This window comes from Triturus cristatus, chromosome 10 (genome assembly GCF_964204655.1).
Source record: "Triturus cristatus chromosome 10, aTriCri1.1, whole genome shotgun sequence".
NCBI lineage: Eukaryota > Metazoa > Chordata > Amphibia > Caudata > Salamandridae > Triturus > Triturus cristatus.
This window is the reverse complement of record NC_140593.1, coordinates 1,166,289,623-1,166,305,407: the sequence shown is the minus strand read 5'-3', so window position 1 is coordinate 1,166,305,407 and position 15,785 is coordinate 1,166,289,623. Positions and strand designations below refer to the sequence as shown.

Below are 15,785 nucleotides of genomic sequence, written 5' to 3'. Positions count from 1 at the left end.
TTCCAGCCAAGTTTAGTTTCCTACACAGGTATGATATCTGAGGCGAGGAGGTGTCACTCATGTTCGGCAGTTGCTTTGCTATACAAATGTGCAAAACAAAGCTCCTATGCCGAAGCATGCAGAAGCCACGGAAATCAAATGCTTTTTTCTTCTTCTTCCATCGGCGGCTGGCAAGTACATGGATCGGTGGAGCAGGTAACTGAGTGCTGGGGGAGGGGGTGCGTGCATGCAGGCAAGGTGAGTGCCAAATAATAAAAAAAATAAAGTCACTTACCTTGCTTGCTGAACGTCGGCCGTCCTCCTTGCTCCGGTCCCTCTTCTGCCTTCTCCACTGGCTCCAGCCTCCAGGCAATTCCCCTAACCAAACCCCTCCCAGGGGCGAGTCCTCCTCCCCCCATTGTCCACTTAACTGCCTCCCTTTTTACCTTTACATCACACCACTGCCAACCTGATTTGGTACCTTAAAAGGTCACAGTTTATTAAGACATAACATGGTTGTACATTTCACAATTTCATTGGTCATTCATAACATCACTGTTTATAGGGGTGGGCGGAATTTGCGTAGTCGCGCTACGCAAAGCTCTGCGAAACGGTAAGAAATCTCCGTGAACACACAGAAATTCCGCGAACACACGGAATTGCTTGTTCAGAATGTTTTTTTCCTGTTCACAATCGCTGTTTGCGTGCTCGGAGGGAAATATCTCGCGAACACGCATTTTGAGAACGCGAAAAAGCAAAAAATTGCGCAAAGCCATGGAGCGCAGAATTTCGGGCAATTTTGCGTTCTTCACGGAATGCGTAATTACCCAAATTCCGTGACCGGAATGGAATTTACCTCCCAGACCTAACTGTTATTGTATACTTCCATTGTCTTTGTACATTCATTGCTGCCCTTTGGCCTGGCCTCTGTGTCTGCAGTTCCAGGCTTCAACTTGCTACCGAATTTGGTGGTGTCCGTCAGGACCTGCCCGGGCTGCAAATGCCGTTCTGCTTGCCCTGGACCCTTTGTTGGCCCCTCGCCTACTCCTCAGGGGCCCTGCAGTGTGGCATCTCTAGGACCCTGCATGAGCATCTCATCTACTCAGCCTGTGGCTGTGTCCTGTCATTCAGCTCCCTCAGTACCCCTGCCGTTAGGCATCCCAAGGACCCTGTGTGAGCCTTTCATCTACCTCTAGTAACTTTTCTCTCTTTTGTATGTCTTTCGTGGGTTTCTTCCACCCCGCTACCTACGGTTTTAAGATCGGAGGGAGCTTCCCCTGCTCTCCCTTCCCTTTGTTCCTCAAGAGAAACCCATCTGCATCTTTGGCTGACACAGGAGGATCTTCAAACAACTTGCCCCCAATTTCACACCTGCCTGACGTATGCAGGCCGCTCCTGGGTTACCTGCTGTGGGGGCCACTATCCCACTGACCCTGCATGCCCCGATGGAAGCCACCGCGACCGCATCCCTAAACCACTTAGCCTCCGGTTCCGTGGTGCCGACCTCATTTAGTGCCCATGTTATTTTCCGTAGGACTGCAAAAAACATTGGACTGCACTAGTGCCTTTCTGACCGTTGTGGGCGATTCTAGGACTTGTCCCAGTATCGGAAAACATTGGTGGGATTTGAACCTGCGCATGCTAACTACTGATCGAACTATTACTTTCCAGCACCAAGTGGGATGCCAACAACTGGCAGCATGGCTTCACCATTATTACCATATGATGCAGTGATTGTGGCAGCATTTCCCTTATTTAAATTATTTGTGGTCTCCCTGCCTACTAACTCTAAGGGCACTGGAGCCTGATTTGACATACCCAAAAGTTATGCCTTTTAACTCATTAAGCTATGCCCCAATCCGACTCTTAATACAGTTACACCGGTCGGAGACAGGTATCCTATACCACCATCCCAACCTTACACCACTAGCATTGATTCTCTGTGTTCAAAACGATGTACGGGCAATGTTATACCAGACAGCTGACTACAAGTACTTGGTACCTGGGTCAGCCATACCTTTTGGCCCTGTCCAGAACCACTTTCAATTAATGATTGCGTTTCAAGCCCTGTCATGTCCTGTCTGGCCAGCTCACTGACACTGCCTGGGACACTGGTCCAAGTTCTAAATGTGTTTACATTCAATATTTAGGGATAGTGACATGCGTTTTCAAAATTGTGGCCGCTCACTAATAATACTAATAAGCCTACACATAATCCCTATGACGTATGACTACAAGAGTTCCTGTTTTGGTCTACAAGTAACTATGTATGGACGATTGCATTAAACAAACGCAATATTTCTCAGCAAAATTATCTACAAGACTCATGCATCCCCCACATCCTAACTGAATTAAGGTCCATGGTATTTGAAATGTCTGTTTAAACATTATTCAAGGTCGCTCGGGCAAACTTCTCTGGAAAACAGAGTTGGTTCTATCCGGGACCCTCTGAAGGGCTGGGGCCCTGGGCCAAAGCCCACTTTACCCATGCCTTAATGCCTCTTCTTGATAACGCGCCAGCCCACTGACCTATTCTTGCCCTCAATTTTGTGCTCTGTCTGGTACCACCTTTGCTGCAGGCTCATTAACCTTGCCTACTGCCTCTAAATAAGATAACAATTTCCCCCTGACAAAATGTCAGATGCCTCCCCTGATAACCAGTAATGGCATTAAGGAACCTACACTCTAGAGAAGTAACTAGGCAGCTTATTGGTGTGAGCACGCCCTCTGCCTCACTTTGACGACCCTAGGACTAATCGTAATGCAGTTTGCTAGCAAGTGATCCGGCATTAGCCATATGGGCGCAACATACCAGGCTACTCTAAAACGAGGGTCGAAATGTGTGCCCTTCCTGCAAAAGTACATAATTAGTCTTTGTTCTAACCAGAGTATACTCATCTTTTTACCTAGGCAGTTGGACTGTATTCACAAACACCACACCTTCAGTTCATGTGCCCCCAAAGCACACTAACTCACTAACCCATATAATTGCTGATTTAATGTGAAGTAGATCGATGGGGCTGTTGCATGTGGTGCTCACGTGGGATATATTTTTACCGTCAAGGCACTATCAATTTAGTGCAACAATAACTAATGTGCTTAGTTTCGCGCTTTGAGCTACAATCTGTTCTTGGATATTATTCAAGTCAGCGATTTTTGGGTGAGGTCAACCCGTGCGTATAAAGGACCCCATACTATGAACTTTGCATCGCGAAAGATATGACTCGACCGCCAACCATCTCTCTGGGACCTGTCCTTGCTTCCTCTTGTGGACCGCGGAGTGTGACCATAGCTCGCTGCACAGCGCGCCAGTGTTTCTGCCCCTTAAGTTTTGTCTCTGGTGAACGTTGCTGGTGCTGCTCCTGGGCAAAATCGGTTGGCCTCCTCACTGGTTGTGGAGCTCGAGACCACGCTCCTGATTGCCGTCCTACACAGGTTCGGTCCGCCAATGCAGGGCTGCTCCAACACACCTCACACGCCACTGGGAGACCGGTCACCGCTGGCCCCACTGGTTCTCCATGACGCCGTGCCCTGCTCCTCTGCTCTACGTTGTTGAAGTGGGGGGCGGGGGGGTTGGTCGGTTCTCCGCCCCTCCGAACCCGCACTCTGCTAGTCCTTGAGGGTGCAGGAATCCGCCTTTGGCCTTCTGATGCTGCACTCCTGGGTTGCACGGCTTCTGTCGTCCGTCGTCCACAGGTGGGATTCCTTCTTCTGGCGGGTTGTATGCATGCACACACAAGAAGCATTGCCATTCAATTGTTTAGTTTACTTTTCTATCTCCTGTGCCTTTTATGCACATCCCTTCATATTGAAAGCAGGCATGTTGATATGTAACCAGCCCTGACTTGTATGTAACATGCCTTATTGCTCTACGAAAGCTCTGCCACATGCGACACCAGGCACCAGAAACCATGTTTAAGGTTTGGGGGGCAAAGAAGGGCCTGCCTCATTATGTGTGTAAACTTCCTAAATACCTAGGAACCTGCACGAGGAAGTTAGAAACATGTCTATAAAACAAAGCCAGACATATTCCATTTGAAACCACATTAAGGACCCACGCACTGGAGGGAAACAACCTTTACAACGCTGTCATTACATCGCAACATCCTTTACATCGCATGTCATTACAATGCATGTCATTACAACGCATGTCACTACAACACAGGCATTACATCGCAAGTCATTACAATGCATACCATTGCAACGCATAGTACCCTTACACTATCCAACACTTACCCTACTGTTGCACTCACTGGAGTTAGAATAGTAATTTTTACCCCTACGCTATTCAACACTTACCCTACTGCTGCACTCACTGGAGTTAGAATAGTATTTTTTACTCCTATACTATCCAACACTTACCTTAAATGTGATGTAATGGTATGCATTGTAATGGTATGCGTTGTAAAGGTATAATGCGATGTAATGGAATGCGTTGTAAAGGTAGTTTCTGAAAATGCGATGCAATGGCATACGATGTAACAGAATGCATTTTAAAGGATGTTGCGATGTAAAAACTGCATTGTAAAGGCATGTGTTGTAAATGTATGCATTGTAACGTCATACATTCCGCACTGGAGTGTCTGTGGATTTGACAGCACTGCTCTCAAACATTGCTTACACTCAAGGTAAATCAATGTCTGATCATCGTCTTCATATGCCATTTACAACAAGGAGTGCTGTGTTTTTTGTGCAGATGCTGCACTACGTGAAAAATGTTCATAGGAAAACCGCTGATGGTCGTGAGTTCTTTTTTGATGCATCCGGAGACGCCCCACCATTCCTGGAATTGCTGTATTGGCACGTGACCTCCAAGGACAACAGCAGCTTTGTTAAAGTGGGAACATATGATCCCAATTCTAATCCAGCCCTTACATTTCTCAGTAACAAGACCTCCATCCTGTGGGGCGGAAAACAAAGTCAGGTGAGAACATATTATCATAAAGAACAAGAGCACTTTTAAAATGTATCCTCATAGTATAATATGTACTATATGTGCCACTTAAAAAGTTGGTACACCTATGGTATAGTAGTTGCATTGACCAATAGGATTTCTACTGCACTGATCAATAGGAATCTCATTATATCTTAGACTGCACAATGCTGGTATAATATAGTCACATGTATTTTATTGTTCTGCAAACAATGTGAATAGTCTCATGAAGAAATGTGTGTCCACTGGCATATTATTCATGAGTCGTAGTGTGCCACTTTGTTTAGTCAGTCATGGGATGCTGCTCACTTCCTTCCCTGCTTCACTTCTAACCTTAAACTGATGGTCAAACTTCATTCCCACCATATGACCTTGGAACGTGCTCAAGTGTTTGTATTGACTTGCACAGACATATTTATGTGCAATGTTTCATTGGTGGGGTGTGCTGCATAGGGGACATGACAACGCATTAAAGGTTACGTGAGCACCCCAAAGAGTGTGGGGCCTTGGACAACCTGCAGTGCAGGTGAAAGCAGCCTTTGGTTTTTTCATACTCCTTATAATGCCATCTGTTGAGTAGTTAAAATGGACCCCATGAGGAGAGTTCCCTTAACCACTACCACATTACACCTTGGTTGCAGATGTTCTAAGGAAATGTGATCTATAGATCCACTATGAATACATATCCGAGCTCCTCAAGTGTCAATTATGGCATTTAAGTACACCAGTGTCAGCTCCTCTTAATGAGCTCAGGGACTGCTCCTCCCCATTCGGCCCATATGGTTCAGTGACTAAATATCGAGGGAAATAATATAGAATGCCCAAAATATCGACTCCAAAATATAGAAGTACAGAATATAGAATCCCTATCTACAAACAGGTAAGTACTAAAATAGCGATTCCAAAATATAGAATGTTAAAATATAGTTAGCTAAAATATCGAATTTTTAAAATGTATTAAAAATAATATAAAAGTAATTAAAAATTAAAAACAATTAAATAAAACATACTTAAAATAATTTAAAAAAGCTTAAAATGTAAAAATAATAAATGTAATGTAAAAAAAAGTAGAGATTGTGTTGGATAGTGAGAGCGTACACATGACTATTCCCACTCCAGTGAGTGCAACAGTAGGGAAAGCTTTGGATAGCGGGAGGGTAAAAATTACTTTTCCCACTCCAGTGAGTGCAACAGTAGGGAAAGCGTTGGATAGCGTAGGGGTAAAAATTACTATTCCCACTCCAGTGAGTGCAACAGTAGGGAAAACGTTGGATAGCGTAGGGGTAAAAATTACTATTCCCACTCCAAAGAGTGCAACAGTAGGGAAAGCATTGGATAGCGGGAGAGTAAAAATTACTATTCCCACTCCAGAGAGTGGAACAGTAGGGAAAGCGTTATTTAGCGTAGGGGTAAAAATTACTATTCCCACTCCAGTGAGTGCAACAGTAGGGAAAGCGTTGGATAGCGGGAGGGTAAAAATTACCATTCCCACTCCAGAGAGTGCAACAGTAGGGAAAGCATTGGATAGCGTAGGGGTAAAAATTACTATTCCCACTCCAGTGAGTGCAACAGTAGGGAAAATGTTGGATAGCGTAGGGGTAAAAATTACTATTCCCACTCCTGAGAGTGCATCAGTAGGGAAAAAAATAATTAATATTAAAATAAGATTACATTAATTATCAATACCAATAAAAAAAATAATTAAAAAAGTTACCCATTAATAAAAAATAATTACCATTGGAAAAATAAATAAAAATGTATTACCAATTAATAATTAATTATCAATTAATTATCAATACATATAAATAATGTGCTCCCATCCCCCTTCTGTTTCAAAAAGGCTCCCTTGAGCCACTGGGCTGACGAGCTCATGGGAGGCACCTGTGCGCCAGGGAGAGGTACAGAGACCTGAGAGGATTGTGGCAGCTTTCTCAGCAAACCCCAGAAGAATATAGTTTTATCCCTACTGAAGAAGGATGAAATCCAGAAGCACATGTGTCTAGAGATTAACAGCACTAACCTGCACCAACTTTGGTGAGACACTCTGCAAAATTACAAATAAGCATTTAAATTGAACTGCATGTGCCAAGATGCAAAGGGGCGAACTGTGCTTGGAGGTAGCAGTGTGCTCCCATCCCCCTTCTGTTTCAAAAAGGCTCCCTTGAGCCACTGGGCTGACGAGCTCATGGGAGGCACCTGTGCGCCAGGGAGAGGTACAGAGACCTGAGAGGATTGTGGCAGCTTTCTCAGCAAACCCCAGAAGAATTTAGTTTTATCTCTACTGAAGAAGGATGAAATCCAGAAACACATGTGTCTAGAGATTAACAGCACTAACCTGCACCAACTTTGGTGAGACACTCTGCAAAATTTCAAGTAAGCATTTAAATTGAACTGCATGTACCAGGATGCAAAGGGGCGAACTGTGCTGGGAGGTAGCAGTGTGCTCCCATCCCCCTTCTGTTTCAAAAAGGCTCCCTTGAGCCACTGGGCTGACGAGCTCATGGGAGGCACCTGTGCGCCAGGGAGAGGTACAGAGACCTGAGAGGATTGTGGCAGCTTTCTAAGCAAACCCCAGAAGAATTTAGTTTGATCTCTACTGAAGAAGGATGAAATACAGAAACACATGTGTCTAGAGATTAACAGCACTAACCTGCACCAACTTTGGTGAGACACTCTGCAAAATTTCAAGTAAGCATTTAAATTGAACTGCATGTACCAGGATGCAAAGGGGCGAACTGTGCTCGGAGGTAGCAGTGTGCTCCCATCCCCCTTCTGTTTCAAAAAGGCTCCCTTGAGCCACTGGGCTGACGAGCTCATGGGAGGCACCTGTGCACCAGGGAGAGGTACAGAGACCTGAGAGGATTGTGGCAGCTTTCTCAGCAAACCCCAGAAGAATTTAGTTTTATCTCTACTGAAGAAGGATGAAATCCAGAAACACATGTGTCTAGAAATTAACAGCACTAACCTGCACCAACTTTGGTGAGACACTCTGCAAAATTACAAATAAGCATTTAAATTGAACTGCATGTGCCAAGATGCAAAGGGGCGAACTGTGCTTGGAGGTAGCAGTGTGCTCCCATCCCCCTTCTGTTTCAAAAAGGCTCCCTTGAGCCACTGGGCTGACGAGCTCATGGGAGGCACCTGTGCGCCAGGGAGAGGTACAGAGACCTGAGAGGATTGTGGCAGCTTTCTCAGCAAACCCCAGAAGAATTTAGTTTTATCTCTACTGAAGAAGGATGAAATCCAGAAACACATGTGTCTAGAGATTAACAGCACTAACCTGCACCAACTTTGGTGAGACACTCTGCAAAATTTCAAGTAAGCATTTAAATTGAACTGCATGTACCAGGATGCAAAGGGGCGAACTGTGCTGGGAGGTAGCAGTGTGCTCCCATCCCCCTTCTGTTTCAAAAAGGCTCCCTTGAGCCACTGGGCTGACGAGCTCATGGGAGGCACCTGTGCGCCAGGGAGAGGTACAGAGACCTGAGAGGATTGTGGCAGCTTTCTAAGCAAACCCCAGAAGAATTTAGTTTGATCTCTACTGAAGAAGGATGAAATACAGAAACACATGTGTCTAGAGATTAACAGCACTAACCTGCACCAACTTTGGTGAGACACTCTGCAAAATTTCAAGTAAGCATTTAAATTGAACTGCATGTACCAGGATGCAAAGGGGCGAACTGTGCTCGGAGGTAGCAGTGTGCTCCCATCCCCCTTCTGTTTCAAAAAGGCTCCCTTGAGCCACTGGGCTGACGAGCTCATGGGAGGCACCTGTGCACCAGGGAGAGGTACAGAGACCTGAGAGGATTGTGGCAGCTTTCTCAGCAAACCCCAGAAGAATTTAGTTTTATCTCTACTGAAGAAGGATGAAATCCAGAAACACATGTGTCTAGAAATTAACAGCACTAACCTGCACCAACTTTGGTGAGACACTCTGCAAAATTTCAAGTAAGCATTTAAATTGATCTGCATGTACCATGATGCAAAGGGGCGAACTGTGCTGGGAGGTAGCAGTGTGCTCCCATCCCCCTTCTGTTTAAAAAAGGCTCCCTTGAGCCACTGGGCTGACGAGCTCATGGGAGGCACCTGTGCGCCAGGGAGAGGTACAGAGACCTGAGAGGATTGTGGCAGCTTTCTCAGCAAACCCCAGAAGAATTTAGTTTTATCTCCACTGAAGAAGGATGAAATCCAGAAACACATGTGTCTAGAGATTAACAGCACTAACCTGCACCAACTTTGGTGAGACACTCTGCAAAATTTCAAGTAAGCATTTAAATTGAACTGCATGTACCAGGATGCAAAGGGGCGAACTGTGCTGGGAGGTAGCAGTGTGCTCCCATCCCCCTTCTGTTTCAAAAAGGCTCCCTTGAGCCACTGGGCTGACGAGCTCATGGGAGGCACCTGTGCCCCAGGAGAAGGCACAGAGACCTGAGAGGATTGTGGCAACTTTCTCAGCAAACCCCAGAAGAATTTAGTTTTATCTCTACTGAAGAAGGATGAAATCCAGAAACACATGTGTCTAGAGATTAACAGCACTAACCTGCACCAACTTTGGTGAGACACTCTGCAAAATGTCAAGTAAGCATTTAAATTGAACTGCATGTACCAGGATGCAAAGGGGTGAACTGTGCTGGGAGGTAGCAGTGTGCTCCCATCCCCCTTCTGTTTCAAAAAGGCTCCCTTGAGCCACTGGGCTGACGAGCTCATGGGAGGCACCTGTGCGCCATGGAGAGGTACAGAGACCTGAGAGGATTGTGGCAGCTTTCTCAGCAAACCCCAGAAGAATTTAGTTTTATCTCTACTGAAGAAGTATGAAATCCAGAAACACATGTGTCTAGAGATGAACAGCACTAACCTGCACCAACTTTGGTGAGACACTCTGCAAAATGTCAAGTAAGCATTTAAATTGAACTGCATGTACCAGGATGCAAAGGGGCGAACTGTGCTGGGAGGTAGCAGTGTGCTCCCATCCCCCTTCTGTTTCAAAAAGGCTCCCTTGAGCCACTGGGCTGACGAGCTCATGGGAGGCACCTGTGCGCCAGGGAGAGGTACAGAGACCTGAGAGGATTGTGGCAGCTTTCTCAGCAAACTCCAGAAGAATTTAGTTTTATCTCTACTGAAGAAGGATGAAATCTAGAAACACATGTGTCTAGAGATTAACAGCACTAACCTGCACCAAATTTGGTGAGACACTCTGCAAAATGTCAAGTAAGCATTTAAATTGAACTGCATGTACCAGGATGCAAAGGGGCGAACTGTGCTGGGAGGTAGCAGTGTGCTCCCATCCCCCTTCTGTTTCAAAAAGGCTCCCTTGAGCCACTGGGCTGACGAGCTCATGGGAGGCACCTGTGTGCCAGGGAGAGGTACAGAGACCTGAGAGGATTGTGGCAGCTTTCTCAGCAAACCCCAGAAGAATTTAGTTTTATCTCTACTGAAGAAGGATGAAATCCAGAAACACATGTGTCTAGAGATTAACAGCACTAACCTGCACCAACTTTGGTGAGACACTCTGCAAAATGTCAAGTAAGCATTTAAATTGAACTGCATGTACTAGGATGCAAAGGAGCGAACTGTGCTGGGAGGTAGCAGTGTGCTCCCATCCCCCTTCTGTTTCAAAAAGGCTCCCTTGAGCCACTGGGCTGACGAGCTCATGGGTAGGCACCTGTGTGCCAGGGAGAGGTACAGAGACCTGAGAGGATTGTGGCAGCTTTCTCAGCAAACCCCAGAAGAATTTAGTTTTATCTCTACTGAAGAAGGATGAAATCCAGAAACACATGTGTCTAGAGATTAACAGCACTAACCTGCGCCAACTTTGGTAAGACACTCTGCAAAATTTCAAGTAAGCATTTAAATTGAACTGCATGTACCAGGATGCAAAGGGGCGAACTGTGCTGGGAGGTAGCAGTGTGCTCCCATCCCCCTTCTGTTTCAAAATTTAATATTTACTGTATTACAATTAATTTACTTCCCACCCAATTCCCCTATAAACCCACAACCCGTTCCTATTAATAAAAAATACAATTAACATAATTATCAATTAATCAATTAATAGAAATTAATTACCAATGAATAAAAATGAATTACCAATTAATAACAATTAATTACCAATTAATACTTAATTATCAATCAATTAATTATCAATACATATAAATAAAAATGAATATTTAATTTACTATAATTAAATTACTTCCCACCCTATTCCCCTATAAACCCACAACCCGCTACGGAATTAAATTACGCAAACATTTTATTACATAACATTCATTACTTTAAAAAAATGAAACATACATCACAAAAATAATACATAATTGTAACACATGTACTACCATACATAACACTAAAAAAAAATCGATATTATGGAAATATATATTTTTAAATTTGATATTATGGAAATCGATATTTCATACCCCAATTTCGATATTCTGTCCTATCTATATTTTAGTAATTCGATATTCTGTCCTGTCTATATTTTGGATTCTATATTTTGGTCGTTTACCGGCCCATATGTCTTATTATACTAAGGATGAATAATATTCTGTTTCTCACTCTTGGTATCATGCATATAAAGGTGCCTGCACCGACTTCCAGAGAGGGATCATATGGTGGAGAAACCCCACCCATGGCCTTGGTGCCCTGGCACGCCTCTGTTGAAGTGCTAAGCGTCCCAGCAGTGACGGCCCGTGTAGGGCGTTTTACCGGGGCGGTGACGTGGCGCAGAGGAGGGGCAGGGTGCAGGGTTGCAAAATGCGGCAAACAGACGATTTCAGGTAAGTTACGAAAAAAATTAATAAAACGAATTTCGTTGCGCGCGCTGCATCGCATTTGGTGATGCAGCGCGCGCAACGAAATTCGTTTTATTAATTCTTTTCGTAACTTACCTGAAATCGTCCGTTTGCCGCATTTTGCAAACCCCCACCCTGCCCCTCCTTTGCGCCACGTCACCGCGCCGGTAAAACGCCCTACACGGGCCGTCACTGCGTCCCAGCTAAAGTTGACATGGGCGCTGAAGACTTAACCTTGCAGTGCCCGTGGCTACAGCCAATCAGCCTGTCACCCCATCCTTTCCAAATTTGTCACAAAGTTGGGAAAGGGTGGGGTGAAAAAGCAGAGTCTGAAACCAGGTCCCTTTAACTGTGCAGGTCCGAGGATTCAGTTCCATGCTCCAACTTGGCGATGCAGCGAGCGCAAGGTAAATCGTTTTATTACCCCCCCACCCCCACCCTGACCCTCCCCGTACGACCACGCAGCAGTCCCTCTGCAAGCTGCCACTGACTTTAAAGATTACAAAATGTGGGTGCTATACAGATGTGTAAGAGTGGGTGATGGCATGTGCATGCAGGAAGTGTGAGAGAATCAGGAGAGGGAGTCAACGAGTGAAAATGAGTGACAGGAAGTGTGAGTTTGAGCAAGAAGGAATATTAGTGAGTGAGAGAGCAACTGTGAAGTCAGAAAGACAATGAGTGCATCTGTGAGGAAGAATGGCAATGAATGTTATTGTAAGGGAAAATGACAGTGAGTGTAAATGTGAGATCGACCGACAGTGAGTTTTACTGTGTGTAAGTTGGACTGAGTCACAGTCTGAGTGAGTAAGAAACAGTAGGAAGGAGAGAGAATCAGTGAGACTGACTTTGTAGGAGTGGCTATGAATGAGTGGGACTGAGTAGAAATGAGTAAGAACGATTGAGACTAGGTGAGTCCATGAGATGGACTGAATGTGAGTAAGATTGATTGACTGTTATTAAGACTGAGTTGCTTAGCCTGAGTGAGTCACGGTCTGACTGTTAAAGAATGAGTGACACTGAGTGAATTAGACAGATTGAGTTAGAATGAGTGGGACTATGTGGAAGTGAGTGAGCCTGAGCGAGACTAGATGAGTCAGAATGAGATCGAATGAGTGGGAATGAGAAGAGGTTGAGTGAGAGTTAATGAGAATGAGTGAGAGTGAGAGGAAGTTTGACTGAGAATGAGTGAGATTCAGTGATTGAGTATAAGTGAATGGGACTGATTGGGCGCTCACCCCCTCGAACACACTGAGAAGTCAAGCTTACTCGTTGGAGTTCAAGCCAAAGGTGACGCCCACCAGCCACCACTGCAATACTGCCATACCTTTTACAAATTTACCAGACTCCAAGCTTCTGACCATTACTGTATCGCACGTTTAGCAAAGTGCTCTTTGATGACATCAGCAAAAGGATAGGGATGGTAAGAAACCTTTATTGAAACGTTAATGAAGTGGACTGCTGTACACAGGGCGAGGCACGCGCAGCGCAGGTCAGAAAAAAAATACACACTGTGGGGCAGATTTACAAGCCGCTTGCGCCACTTTTGCGTCACTTTTCCCCTGTTAAAAGTGACGCAAGAGTGGCGCAAGGGGCTTGTAAATCTGCCCCTGTGCATTTTGCCTACTGGATTTAGAAGAACAAAAAGGTCAGATAAAAACTTAGAACCCAAAAGTTCCCAATATTGTAATGATCAAAACGTAGCATACATTGTAAGTTGGAATGTGACAAAATTCATCTGATTACTGTCACCTGTAAAGTTTAAAGGCAGTTTCTAATGGGACACTGTATTGCAATGTGTCCCACTTTACAAGCTCGGTGCTACATAGACGTCTCCTAAAGGTTGCAATAGGGCACACTATTAATGTTCTCCTATTGAGTACTTACTTAGTTGGTGCATTAAACTATTTCTAGCTTCCAAAACCCATATTTTGACAATTATTGGACACCTTGCTACTTTTTTCAAAATATGCACTACTCAAGGACCCTGGATTGATTTATGTAGGTCACTTTCAAACATCTCAAGCAAATAATATGATTCATAAAGTCAAAATTAGATTTAATTTCAACTCTACACTCCTATACACTGTGCAGACTTTGGAATCCCCCTACTTCTTCTACTGTTAAATAATTTGGGAGACATTTTCAGATACTCTATAATGTATTTCATTTACGTAATCCTCTTGTCTTTCATCGTATTTGTGCTCTCATTGAATTCTTGGCAGGCTAGCACATAATCCGAGTTGCTGTCAGCAAAACGGCTTTCCCTATTGTCCGACTACCTTTGAACATTGAAATATGCATGTACATGTTCTCGGTAATTAGAACGTGGACACTGTCATCTTTGATATGTTCCCAGATCCATGTGTCAGTCTGCAGTGAGAGCTGTGCTCCCGGATACAGGAAGTCCGCCATTAAAGGACGTCCCAACTGCTGTTTCCTCTGTGTGCCCTGTCCTCCTGGAAGCATTGCCAACCAAACAGGTAGGACCCATTGCCTTCTTCCAAGAAAATATTTTCAAAACAATCAAATATTTATAACAACTATTTGTAACATTATTTGCAACTTTTGAAGGAATCAAATAACATGAAAAGTTACATTTTCTTTCACTGCTTCTGTCCGTAGAACATGTAATACTCTAATGTTATGCTATAGAACATTTTAGATAATTAAAATATTTAGATAAAATCTGAAATTAATATTGGGGGTAAGCCCCAAATCATCCTCTTTTAACAACATTTAAAACAAGCATTGACAATTAAGTTAGAGCTATTGGCATTGTAAATGACAATGTCTTTTACCTATGTGTTATGGAGTGTATGTGGTGTGTAGTGGAATTATGTGGGTTGAGTTGGGATTGTGTGGTGTGGAGTGGCATTGTGCAGTGGAATTATGTGGCATGATATGCAGTAGATTATTTGGATAGTAATCATGTGGTATTGAGTGTACTGGAATTGTGTGGATTGGGATTGGGTGTTATGGATTGTAAATATGTGGAATACTACTTTGTGTTCTAGAGTAGTATGCAGTGGAGTTTAATTATGTGGTGTGCTGCTGAATTTTGTGGCATGATGTGGAAATTGCGGTGTGGATTGAAAATGTGTGGAGTTGAATTTTGTGGGGTGGAACTGTGTGGATAATGAACACCGACTTGGCAGCAAGCAGCAATTCACAGAAGCAACCATGCTCAGCAATCACGCAAGATGACCTATGCCAAAGATCAAATAGTGCAGTGGGAGTTTTGAACCAAATTACACCTAAATACACAAAATGATGTAATTCTGTAATTCTCAGTATTTTGCGACAAAAGATTCACACGGAGGTGCCGATTCGGATCCTGGAGAAACCGGGTACGAACCGTCGGTCGGAGTGTTTTCTAAAAAACATTACAAACATGCAAGTACGATTCGCACGGAAACACCATTTCCGTACGAACCGTAAAAAACACCGACCGACGAAAATATCCATACAAATGTGATCCGGGAAAGCGCCGACGTGACGTCGGGACGCATTCAGGCTGCGTTTCACGAACCAGGAAGTACGATTCGAACCGACAGCAGTCCGGATGCAATATTTTTACGGCACCCAAAAAGTGCCGGAAAAGCTAAGTACGCCGCGATGCCAGCAGAATAGGGAGCCCGGTCCGCGCTGGGGGTTCGCGCAGTACATACTCGGGTGGGGGTACGGTGCGTACGTACACTGGTGTACATACACGGGTGGGGGTACGGTGCGTACGTACACTGGTGGGGGTACGGTGCGTACGTACACTGGTGTACATACACGGGTGGGGGTACGGTGCGTACGTACACTGGTGTACATACACGGGTGGGGGTATGGTCCGTACTTACATGGGGGGGCTGGGGGTACGGTCCGTACATACACGGGTGGGGGTACGGTCCGTACTTACACGGGGGGGCTGGGGGTTCGCCACATACATGCGGGGGCTGGGGGGTGTTCGTCGCGTACATGCGGGGGCTGGGGGGGTGTTCGGCGCATACATGCGGGGGCTGGGGGGGGTTCGGTGCGTATGCGGGCACATGTCTTCATGGTTGCTACGGGAGTTCGGTCCGGACTGTGTTTTTTCCATACGGTTG

At 44.9% G+C, this 15,785-nt stretch overlaps 1 protein-coding gene across 1 annotated transcript in view; it reads left to right on the top strand.

Annotated features, from left to right (window-relative positions):
- LOC146796859 (extracellular calcium-sensing receptor-like) overlaps positions 1-15,785 on the top strand; it is a 125,186-nt gene that overhangs the window by 53,777 nt on the left and 55,624 nt on the right. The window contains exons 4-5 of the mRNA XM_085631395.1: positions 4,676-4,903; positions 14,051-14,174. Coding sequence (XP_085487521.1) covers positions 4,676-4,903; positions 14,051-14,174 — 352 coding nt within the window. The remainder of the gene's footprint in view (positions 1-4,675; positions 4,904-14,050; positions 14,175-15,785) is intronic.